Consider the following 12,385-nt stretch of genomic DNA (forward strand, 5'->3'; position numbering starts at 1 on the left):
AAATATCAGAACTATAAGATCTTTGAACAATGAACAGTTTGAGCCATAGTCGGAGGTCTCATTCCCATTTTCATTGCCAATGGCCTGATATGTTTGGTACATTTAGTAACAATTTTAAGATTGTTCTAACTTGTAAATGGTATAGCAGCTGGGCTGATGTGTGGGAATGGTTTTGTGGACTATAGAGCTCTGTGCACCTGCAAGATGTGTGATTTACTGTACCTACTTAGAAATGAGGACATCTGTCTCTTTCAATTTCCTCATTCAGTGTGAGTAGACATTTCTAGTGAATAAAAATGTGAGGATTCTGGAAAAATAGGGTTTCCATTATTCAGGGGTGAATTATACATGCATGGATTATACAGATATCTTGCTCTTTGTTTCTGCTCCTGTCCTCAGAATATTTCAGTAGTTATATATTACACGGCATCAGGCAGTGGGAAAAAAGTGGTGACCTAAATATTTCCTCTTTGCCTAAAATAAAAAAGACAATGTAATAACAGCAGTAAAGAAAATTGAGGGGAAAACACACCCACGCTCATAACTCCACCTTCCTAACACAAGAACCGTTGATTTAAAAAAAAATTGTTCACATCCTTGGTTGCAAGGAAGAGAAACCTACTCGATCCAGCTTAAAATTAAAATTAATAATAAAGGCTGAGTTTGTGGAAAGACATAGGGATGTCGCATAGATTCCAATAGCAGGAAGCAGCATCCGCCTAGGAACTGGCTTTAGGAACGAAGTGGGAAATGCCCAGGAACCGAGCCGGAGTTCCTCTCCCCTCCTTTCCCCGGCTCGGTCCAGTGTTCCCTGCTCTCTGGCGCTGCTGTTGGCCCCTCTCTCTGCACAGGCAGCCTTTCCCTAATTCATTTCCACGTGGCCCACTCTCTGTTGCCCCCAAATGCCACCCTCAATCCCAGAGTTCATAGCTAACCTCAGCAGGGCACCCGCCGATTCAGCCTCCCAGATCCCAGTTTTCCTGGAGAGAGAACTGGACTGTCCAGCCCAGCGTCTGGGCCATGTGGAGGGCAGTTCTCAGGGCAGGGACGTGGGCTAGGTTGGCCCCCACGGGGGTCTAGGGTTCTGCGAGGCACTGTTCGGACTGCTGTCTTGTGTTTAGATTCTCTAATATTTTCGCCATCATAAAGTACACTGAGCTATTTTAAAAGTCTTTGGTTTGTTTTTCGATGTATGATCTTTGCAACTGTGGTGTAAACTGAGTCGTTAGGATTATCCGAGAATTAAAATCCTTTGAGTTCTGTTACTGTCTTGTGGCCAAAAATCTTCTAAAATTAGCCATATTCAAAGAATGTTTTTATTGAATCCTTTAATACTTCTCCGCACCCTTTGTTATTTGCACTCACTCTTGAGAATCCTAAAATACATTTTGCAGATATATTTAGTTCATTGAAAAAATATTACTCATTTTCTTATAATGTTAAATAGCCAGAGCTAATTAAATTCCCTTTTCTTTTCTCATTTGCGTGTGCATGTTCACCCAAAAGTCAGGACTATGCCCATTTCAGCGGAAATGTGTTCAAATTCCCTTGCTCCAAAGGAAAACCCCCTCACCACCCTGTTATAACTCAGCAAATTACAAACAATTAAGGTTTTCAGTTATGGTATAAGAGAACCTTGTTTTTATTATTTTTACCATTTAAAAAAATTTTAACTGATTTTTATACAGAGGAAGGGGGGGGAGAGAGAGAGGGAGGGAGAGAGAGAAATATCAATGTGAGAGAAAAGTTGATCAGTTGCCTTCTGCACGTGCTGACTGGGGATCAAACCCGCAACCCAGGTATGTGCCCTGACCAGGAGTCAGTCGTGCCACCTTTTGGTGTACAGGACAACGCACCAACCAGCTGAGCCAGGGTGAGAACCTTGTTTTTAATTAGTCACTTAGAAATAGACCTACAACTCTGAAGGTTAGCCAAGCTAGATTTCAGACCTCGGTGATGTCTACTTAACCATTAAAGAACGTGATATAAACCCCACAGAGTTCTTATTTTGGTATTATTTTTCTAAGATGGACATTTCAAGACTACTAGATGTAAACAGGGAAAAAACAGAGGGGGGAAATATTATGTGATGAGGGACTGAGTGGAGGTTCAGGGGATAGGGTGGGTCGTGTGCTAATGACTGTTGAAGCTGGACATTAGGCACATAAGGGCTCTTAATACTAACTTACTTACATGTATGGTTGCAATTTTTCATAATTTTAAAAATGCTGAAAAAATGCTAGAAAGTGTATCTTTTGGGTCATTTAAATTTCAAGCCATAAAGGATTATTGATGTGGCTGGAGAATTATGAAATCTTATCCACTTCAGCAGTAATCAGAATGAACCCAAGATTATAGTTTCACTTCACACTGAAAGACTATTTTTGGTCAACATTTTGTTTGGGGAAAGTCCTGGATCTCTCTACAGATTTTCGAACAAGGGGGAGAGGGGAGGGAAACGAGCATGGACAGTTTGTTTCATGTGTCCTTCCTGTTTCTAAACGTCAAAGGGCAAATGTAGAGTTTAGACCTGAGTAAATGTGAATGTTTGCGACAAGGTTCTCACTTCCGATGCCATAATTCTTGCCAAAGCAGTTGCTTTTACTGCATCTCTGTGCTAGGAGGCAACAGGGAAAAAGAGCGAAAAATAGATGTTGTCAGGCTTTGGAAAAATAGCTCCTTTCGGTGTAACGGAGGAAAGCGTAGCAAACGCGATTCTTCTATTCTTGAAGGATGTTCAAGGTCAGGTTCCATGAGGTCCATGTCCAAAAAGATCATAGCTTTAGGGTTTGCATCATGCCATGTACTTGCCTTTACATGTATTTCTGGATAACTGACCATGTATTTACTCAATTTATGAAACTTTGACTAGAGTGAATCAAAATAGTTGTAGCCATGCTTACCACTTTATAATAAAAAAATAAATGCAGAGTTTAATTGTTTCTCTGCTTCATTCTATCATAACAGGAAAATTGTTGCAAGTTAATTCGGGTGCCAAAGAACAGCTCTTTTTTGAAGCTCCAAGAGGCAAACGGCATATAATAAGACCTTCAGAGGTAACAGTTGTACACAAAGCTTTAAAAAATATGTTTCATAAAGATTTAATATGTGCATTTTTTTGAAAACCAATCAATCCGTATCCACTAATACATGGGTTATATTTTTAATAAAACCTATCAGTTGTTATCTGCTAATATGGGTTACATTTAGTGTACCTTTAAGCTTGATCATTTCTTAAATCTGGCTGCTGAATCCGGTTTTCTGCTTTGTGAGGATTTATGGATTTACTATACCACTGATTAGCAGCAGCTTGCTGTCTGCTTAATTTTTCTGTGCCTGACGACAATAACTAAACTAGCAGTTTAGATGCTACATATCCTTTTATTCCACTCAACATGTTGTTTTGTGTAAAGCTTCTTATAAACAAATTTTTGAAACATACTTTCTCAATGTTTGCTATTAGTAATAATCAATATTTTCTGCAACAATAAGACAAATGATCTTTGGAAGCAAAAACTATCCATGACCTGACCATCCTAATTTATCAGACTTTCTTTTTTCCTTGTTTTTCTCATGTCCCTAGCCACATACATAACTTAAAATTTTTTTAAATTGATTTTAGAGAGAAACAGAGAGAGACAAAGGGAGAGAGAAACTTCGATGTGAGAGAGAAAAATTGATGTGAGAGAGAAACGTCGATCATTTGACTCTTGCATGTGCCTTGACTGGGAATGGAACCCGCCACCTTTTGGTGTACGGGATGATGCTCCAACCAAATGAGCCACACTTGCCAGGGCCATGATGTTTTAATTGTTGAAATCAAAGCCTAGATAAAATTTTTGAATCCACAACCTGCCTCCTTCCTGAAAACTCAGCTGCACAGAGCTACCATATAATGACCCTGACAGCCAAAAAGTCATTGCCCAATTGAGCTCTAAGAACAGGGGTCCTGTTAGTCCCAGGGGACAATATGACCCATTTCCTTGCAATGTAAATTTTGATGAAAGAAAGGGAAATACTGCTTCCTTTGAGGAAAAGTGGGTAAAAGTACACTACTGAGGGGTAAGTGGCTGCCTCTCTCTATAGTCTGCCAGTAATGTAAACTACCCCAGCAGTGTAAAGTACCCCTGGAGATATTTGGACACCTGCGCATTCATAATGTTCTCATTTCTGAAGGAAATATATGTGCGGTGCTTAGGAAACACAAGTTGTTGTACATGATAGCATTGTATTAATGGAAATTGTTTACTCATCAGTGGGTCTCACACCCCTAATTCCAATTTATTTCTCCCTGATCAGTCCTCATTTTAACTTAAAAAAATAAATTTTGGGAGGCACCGTTGGTTAACAACATTACATAAGTTTCAGGTGTACAATTCTGTGATACATCATCTGTATGTTTCGTTGTGTGCTCACCACCCAAAGTCTAGTCTCCCTCCGTCAGCATATATTTGACCCCCTTAACCTACTCGTCACCTTCCCCCACCCCCCTTCCCGTCTGGTAACCACCTTACTGTTGTCCGTGTCCATGAGTTTGTTTTGTTCGTTTGTTGCTTTTTGTTTTATATCCCGGGTATGAGTGAAATCATATGGCTCTTGTCCTTTTCTGTCTGACTTATCTCACTTAGCACGATATTCTCAAGATCCGTTTGTGTTGTCCCATATGGAGAAACATTTATAGCCTTGAGTAAGCGATATTTTTAATTATGTCACTCATTCACTGAACATCTGTTGAATACGCCAGGCACTGCATATGCCTGTATGTTAATTTTCACAACAGTCTTGTGTGATAGTTGTCAATCTCATTTTACATATAGGGAAATAAATATTCCAAGAGAATCAGAAGACTGTGGAGCTGTGATCCCAATCTAGAGGGCTCTGTGTGTGACTCTACCTGGATTTCTTCTGTGTATTTAAGCATCATTTTTACACCACTTCACCTGTATTTTCCCATCCTGTTCTAGTGTCTGCAAATTAGTGCACTAAAATAAAGTTTAGTTTAACCAAATGATGGGGGAGGGGGCAACTTGAGATAGATGAGCAACTATTATGTAAAAGAATACGCTTAAGAGGGAAATTCGTATTATAAGGCTTCTGGAAATGCCAGGCTCTGGCTCACTCTTTTTATCATCTTTTTAAATCCTCACCCGAAGATATGTTTTTATTGACTTTAGAGAGAGAGGAAGGGAAAGGAAGAGAGAGAGGAAGAGAAACATCAATGTGAGAAAGAGATCCATCGGTTGCTTCCTGGGGATCGAACCTGAACATTGAACCCATGACCTTTACGGTGTACGGGTTGGTACTCCAACCAACTGAGCCGCACTGGCAGGGCGTTCATTGTCACTCTTGAGCACATCTGTTATTGCAGAGGCTGACCTCTGGGGCTCTTGGTTGGAGAGCCCCTCCGGCGGTGCTTGCTCAGCCTGGCCTCCCTGGTATTGCTGTTGCTAAGAGCACCATTTGCATCACCAATATTGTCAGGCCCTTCAACGGAGTACGAAGGATTCAGAACATTTTCTTGAAAAGAAAAAAAAAATTTTAAAGAAACAGCCACACTGAAATTCATACAAAGCTTACCCGGCAAATTTTTTCCTATATAAGTATTAAAATGTCCATTTAAAGCCACCTGATGCAGCATGGTGCAGTGAAAGCAGCTCTGTACTAGGAGACCAAGTCCCTGGGCCTCGACTTCCCTCTGCTTCCTGAGCGTAGAGTGACTTAAGTGACTAACCTCCCGGTGGGCTTCCAGCGGTGCCTCCCCTGGAAAACGATGATGGGGAAAGTAATGACATGTCTGCCTGAGGCCAGGTGCTGAGGGAGAGACCCATTGAGGACTCTCCTTCCATCTAAGTTCCAGAGTTTTAACAAGTTTATTTGCCCCTTTTGGGTTTCGCGGGTTCCAACAAACTAAACATTTGCTTCCCCTGAGAGCACAGCGTCCGGATGTGACCAAGGGTGTTCAGTGGGGTGACTGCCTGGTGAGCAATACCAGCTCACCCCCTTCTTCTGCCCAGATAACGGGGCCAAGAAAAGCGCCACCCAGGGCGTGGCACTGCAGGCGAACAGGGAGGATCTCAGAAATAGAACCAGAAACCCAGAAGGGAGTCCGAGTCCAGGGGTGGTTCCCTGTTTCTCCTCCTGCGAAGGTCAGGTTAGAGCATCATAAGAGCAGAGGAAACTCCACTGCCCCTCAGAAAACTGGGGTAATTGTGGGGGCACCACCTCCAGTCCCCTCAGTCTGGGGCGCCAGTGCAGGTTTTTGGTTCCAGGTCTGTGTGTATCCAGAAGAAACACAAAACATTAAGTTAGGACAAATTTGAGTGATTAAAATATGAATAGCACCTCCCCTCATGACTAAAATACTGGCTGCCGCTCTTTTTTGTCATTTCTTTTCTAAGCAGTGACAGCGAGCAGAAAACAACAGAACTGGAAGCCAGGCACGTTAAGAACACGCAAAACAGTTTCCAGATCCAAAGGGAGTGGTCTGGCCTTTAATTTCAGCTACAATTCTGTAATGATTTTTATACTCTTCTAAACAGTCACTTAAAGTGCTTATCTAAAGAAACTATAATAAAAAATAAATGCAGAGTTTAATTGTCTCTCTACTTCATTCTGTTATAACATAATTTGAAAGAGTAAATGAGATGAAATCCCCTAGGAAAGTGTAATACCCAGTGTTGTTGTTATTGTTTATTATTGTTTTTATTTTAAAAGGAAAGAAAACCCTCAATTTTATCAGGATTTAACCTATACAAATTGCAAATCTCCTGTCTATGAATTTCAGACAAAACAGTTCTAAGGATGAAATGTAAATTCACATCAATATGAACAGCTCTTCAGATTTTTAAGATAGTTTCTCGAGGGCATAAAAAATATTAAGCTAGCTGCAGAATCTTACTGTTCTTTTCTCCAAAGAAGCATTCCTTAAAAAAACAACAGTTATGTGTTGTAACTTTTTTAAATAGTTTGCTAAATGATCAATCTCATTGATCAATTAGGAGCAAGTGCCCCAGGGTCACTGGGGATATTTGGGAACAACTTGGGGAAGGGGTGCTACTGGCATCCGTGGGTGGAGGGCACGGATGCTGCTAAACATGTACCGTGCACAGGGCCGCCCCTGACGACAAAGAATTGTGCAGCCCACAGTGTCAATGGTACTGACCCTGAGAAACCTTGATCTAGCTTATGGCTTATACAGTGATAAATATCTCGGTAAGAACTAAAAAACATGTTGTCATTTCCACAATTCCAAAATGTTCATCTTATGTAGAGAAGACAATGTAGATATTTGACTGCAGTGTTGGTTTATTAAGACAACGCATCTACCACTTTTAAATGCAATTTAGAACCTTACACCTCAGCACCCAAATCAGGTGCCTGATGTTGGCAAAGTTATCATTTAGCACTAACTCAGCCTCAATTGTTCCTTTAAAATAAAACAAAAGTTCTCTAGATTGTGCAAAAGATCTATTAATTTCCTTCTTCCAAGATTGAGAAGATAGAGTGGGACACGTGGACCTGCGTCCTGGGGCCCACCTGCGAAGGGATTTGGCCCGCACACAGCGATGTGACCGACGTAAATGCTGCCAGTCTCACCAAAGACTGCTCCCTCTTGGCCACTGGAGATGATTTTGGTTTCGTCAAGCTTTTTTCATATCCTGTCAAGGTAATGTTGCATATTTATTATATATACTTCCTCAGTTTCATTAATACCCAAAATCCATCTATCGTATTTAAGTGGATTTTCAAATATAGAAGGCATAAGCATTCAGTGTTATGTATAGTGCCATCATTATTTTTGCTGTATAAAAATCTTCATGAGGTTATGTTTACTAATTTGAGTAAGAGTCTGTGGCATAGAATTTCTCCTTGAAAGGCCTTCACTGGTCATCAGATCCAACTTCTCACAAAATGCAGAGTCAGAATTTTCTTTAGAATGTCTTGGACCCATTTCTTTCTAACATGTACCAGCATACTTCCCTAGATGAAGAATTCACTACCTCACAAAGCAGCCCGATTCATTTCTAAACAGCTCCAATTGTTAAAATGTTTTTGTTCTATATCAAGCTGAAATTTTTTCTCTTTAGTCAAAGTTCTGCCTTCAAGACCATCATTGATTACCTTTAATCCTCTAACAGCCTCGTACATAGAAGAGTCATATTTGACTCCCTGAAGTCTCATTCTCTCCAGCCCAACCATCTCCAGGCCTTCGGCCATTCCCCATTTGACATGGTTTCCAGCTGCCCCTCCCCGTAAGCGCATTCCATTTTATTCCATTTCGAACCGTCCCATTTAAGACTGAATTCGGTGCTTTGGATGTAATCTGACCAGCTGAGGCCAGTGGGACTTTTATCTTGTCTTGATTTTATATTTGTTTTAAATTAAACTAAAATGGCATCAGCTCTTGGCTGCCACACAACACAATTGAATCATAGATGTCATTGCCAAAAGTGATCAGGTTATATCCCCTCTCATATACAACTGACTTTCTAAACTCTGAGGACAGAACTTTATATTTGTACCAAATGAGACTCATCTTGTTTATTTTATCTCTTTGTTCTTGTCACCATCTTTTTTTTCCGTTGCTTTTCAGAGAGAGTGGAAGGGAGAGAGAGAGAGAAACATCGATGTGAGAGAGACACATTGATTAGTTGCCTCCCACACACGCCCTGACTGGGGCCTGGGATCAAGGTTGCAACCGAGGTGCGTGCCCTTGGCCAGAATCAAACCCGGGACCCTTCAGTCCCTGGGCTGACACTCTAGCCACTGAGACAAACCGGCCAGGGCATGCCAGCATCTTTTAAGTACTTTTCCAAAGTATGTTCTTGCCCTTCCAGCATCATGTCATCCTCTGTTTTCACAAGTGTGAGATCTAAGCCATGGAAAGAAAGAACATAGACTAGAACAACCAAGCACCAGCAGCAGCAGCCCCCATTCAATCTGACATTCGTTACTGATGCGCACATTTCATTACAGTTCTTCAGGCAGAAACAGACGTTTAGGGCCATCTGATTATGCCTCATGGTCCTCGCCTTTCCCTCTAGTGCCAACAAGACACCATTACAGACTTGGCACATATCTTGGTAAAAGCCACATTGACTGTGTCTCTGGTGTCCCTAACCTCCCCTTCCAACAAACCAACCAATGAAAAACATGGGTTTAGTTCACAGTGAACCCTGTTGCTGCCAGGTAATCATTACTTCCTTTCCCAGGTGCTTATGGACGGCCTGTGTAATAATTCACCCTAGAATTTTCCAGGGATTGCATCAACTCATGAATCAATATTTGCCAGAGTCTACTTGTTTTCCCTTTCAGATACAGGAGCCTTTTTATGTTTGATGTCGCCTCTCCTGGCTTCTGAGCTCCTCGGGTATTACTGATTTTGTTTCCGCGGTCACGTTAGAAGGCACCGTGCTCAAGTACGCTGGCTCTGTTCTGCCCTTTTCTGATTTGCAGAGCATTCCCTTTAATAGAGGCAGTCAGTCTGCTTTCTGTTTATCTTAAGCCACCTGATCTAAGAAATGTTCCTAACGTTTTCTGTTTTTCTTTTAGCCCTATATATAGAAAATCCTTTTCAGTTCTCTTAGCCTTTTACTTCAACATTCTGAAACTATGTCAAAGTTGTCTGTGCAAGACTTTTGTATACATCCTTGGTTATTCACTCTTCCTCCCGTCGTTTGTACTTTTACCCCAACACGCAGGTTTCCTCCCCAGCCCTTTTGGTGTCTTTAGATGCCTTCCTCTCTCCTCTTTCAGTTGTTAATACCTGGTTAGAGAATAACTTTTGGTAGCCTTTTCTAAGATTCACTTCTGATAATGTTTATCATTCCCTTCATTGTTCATCCCAAATTTCAAAGCCACCTGGTGGCCTTCTCCCAGTGATCGTCACTTCACTGTCACTTACCAGTTCTTCCTATTTGATCAGAATTCAGGTCCACGTAGCAGTTTTCCTTGCTACTTCTACATTTTCTGGAAAGAGACGCCAGCAGGACAAGTTAGGGATGGTATTAGTAGACTAGGGTGCTTGACCCTATCTATATTCAGATAGCTGACATCCCCACAGTGCCATTGCATCATGCGCCTATGCTAGATTTATCCTTGGTCCTGGAATTTATCACCCACATCCCCAGCCTGACTAAGTGTGCTGTCTATAGTAATGTCACCCTGTGTTCCTCAGACTCCCAGAGTTCCAGAGAGGGTCCTCAGGGACCACCTCCGGAAACAAAGTAGGGGGCAACGAGAGAGGCCTGCCCCCCGCCACCTTTGCTTCAACTAGAGTCACTCTATGTTTTGTATTTTATACATTGGTCTTCTGTGTAAGATTTTGTTACAACAGTTTGTTAGAATAAAATTTCAAGCATACAGGTAAGGTGAAAGAATGATACAGTGAACTCCTAGAACCCCACCACCTGGAGCCCACAATTCAAAGTAAATTGTAGACATCAGGATACTTACCCCTAAAAGAGTCAATATGCATAACATTACCTAGAGTTCAACATTTATTTATGGTATTTTTTAAGTAAAATTTATATACGGTTGAAATGCACAAGTGTTAAGGTTCCTTCTGATAAACTTTGACAAACTTTGACAAACACACCTACATAATCCAAACACCTATCAAAATATAAAACATTATCATCATCCCAGAAAGTTTCCTCATGCTCCTTCCGGGTCAGTCTCTACCCCCACTCTACCCTCAGATGAAAAAAAAATTCCACTGTTTTTCATCACAGATTAGTTTTACCTGTCCCAGAACTTGATATAAATGGAATAGTCAGATAGGTGCTGTTTTATGTCTGGCTTCTTTCACTCAGATGATGTTTCTGAGATCTCTGTGTGTTGTGGGTAAGAACAGTCTGTTACTTTTTTATAGCTGAGTGGAATTCCATTATATGGATATAACAGTTTGTTTATCCACATGGCTATCAATGGACATGTTTTTTTCCACTGTTTGGTTATAATAAAGCTGCTTACGAACATTTATGGACAAATCTTTGTGGGCATGTTTTTTTTCTCTTAAGTAAATACATAGGAGTAGAATTTCTGGGTCATAGGAGACAATGTATGTTTAACTTTTTAAGAAACTGCCAGACCTTTTTCCATTTTCCATTCCCACCAAAAATGTGACAGAGTTCTAGCTGCCAACATTCAGTGTTGTCAGACTTGGAAAACTGAGCTGTCCCGGGGAGTAGGTAGTGTGAACTCATTGTGCTTGTAATTTACATTTCTCTGATGACTAATGATTTTGAGGGCTTTGCATTCGATTATTGGCCATTGTGAAGTGTTTGTAGGAATCTTTTGTCCACTGTTTTAAATTAGATTTTTAATCTTTCTATTCTTGGGTTCTACTTTGCAAGATTTGGTTGAAGAAATCATTTCATAATTTTAAAGCTTTCGAAAACCACTGGCCAATATAAACTCCTTCAATAGTATCACTTCTTTTCCTCCTCTTTTTTAAAATCTGATTTTTTGGCACACTTTTCCTTCCAAATACATGGACCCAACCTGATGAATATTTCCAGCTGTCTAGTTACACTCCTCCACTGCTCTGGATGTGTCAGACAAAGTTTACCACCTGTTACGGACTGAATGTGTCCCATCAAAATTCATATGTTGAAGCCCTAACCCCAAATGTGGCTGTATTTGGAAACAGGGCCATTATGAAAATAATTAAAGCTAAATGAAGTCATAAGGGTGGGGCTCTGATCCAATAGGCCCCTTATAAGAGACACCAAAGAGTACATTCTCTCCATGCACAAACATCCTCAGAAAGGGCATGGAGCTTACAGTTGAGGAGGTGGTGTCCATAAGCCAGGAAGAGAGTTCTCATCAGGAACCAAATTGGCTGGCACCTTGATCTTGACATTCCAGCCTCCAGAACTATGAAAACTAAATGTCTGTTGTTTAAGCCACATGGCATGTCATATTTTGTTACAGCAGCCCAACCGGACTAAGACATCACCCCATTACCGTATTCTAGCATTGAGCTCCATGTCATCAAGTCTTGGGGATACCTATGAGATCTTATCACCACACAGCTCTCTCCGTGTCTAAAAGTCAAGTTCTGTTTGTTAGACTCTAAGATCGTGCCCTCGTCTTGGCCCCTCTCCTTGTTCTCCCTTCCTAGGAGTTGCTAGGCATCTCTTCCAGGCATTTTTCTTTCCATGACAATCATGAGTCCTTATACATTCAGTTTCATAGTTTAACATCTTTGCTATGAGGTCATTAGTCCCCTGACAATCACATTGTTTCCAGCCTCCAAGAGATAGACTCTCCTTTACCAGAGCCCACCCATTTTTCCAGTTAAACCACATGCAGTTCTATCCTTTGACACTGTCTCTGTAGCTAGCTGATCGTTCCCATATCCCTCCTTCTTTTCCAGAGT

General features: G+C 41.1%; 1 protein-coding gene across 3 annotated transcripts in view; it reads left to right on the forward strand.

Annotated features, from left to right (window-relative positions):
- EML6 (EMAP like 6) overlaps positions 1–12,385 on the forward strand; it is a gene marked incomplete at its 5' end in the record, with an annotated part of 179,068 nt that overhangs the window by 125,340 nt on the left and 41,343 nt on the right. For all 3 annotated transcript variants that reach the window (XM_081156748.1, XM_081156749.1, XM_081156750.1), the window contains 2 exons: positions 2,968–3,056; positions 7,490–7,666. In XM_081156748.1, coding sequence (XP_081012874.1) covers positions 2,968–3,056; positions 7,490–7,666 — 266 coding nt within the window. The remainder of the gene's footprint in view (positions 1–2,967; positions 3,057–7,489; positions 7,667–12,385) is intronic.

This window comes from Miniopterus schreibersii (genome assembly GCF_964146895.1).
Source record: "Miniopterus schreibersii genome assembly, chromosome: 13".
Classification (NCBI taxonomy): Eukaryota; Metazoa; Chordata; class Mammalia; order Chiroptera; family Miniopteridae; genus Miniopterus; species Miniopterus schreibersii.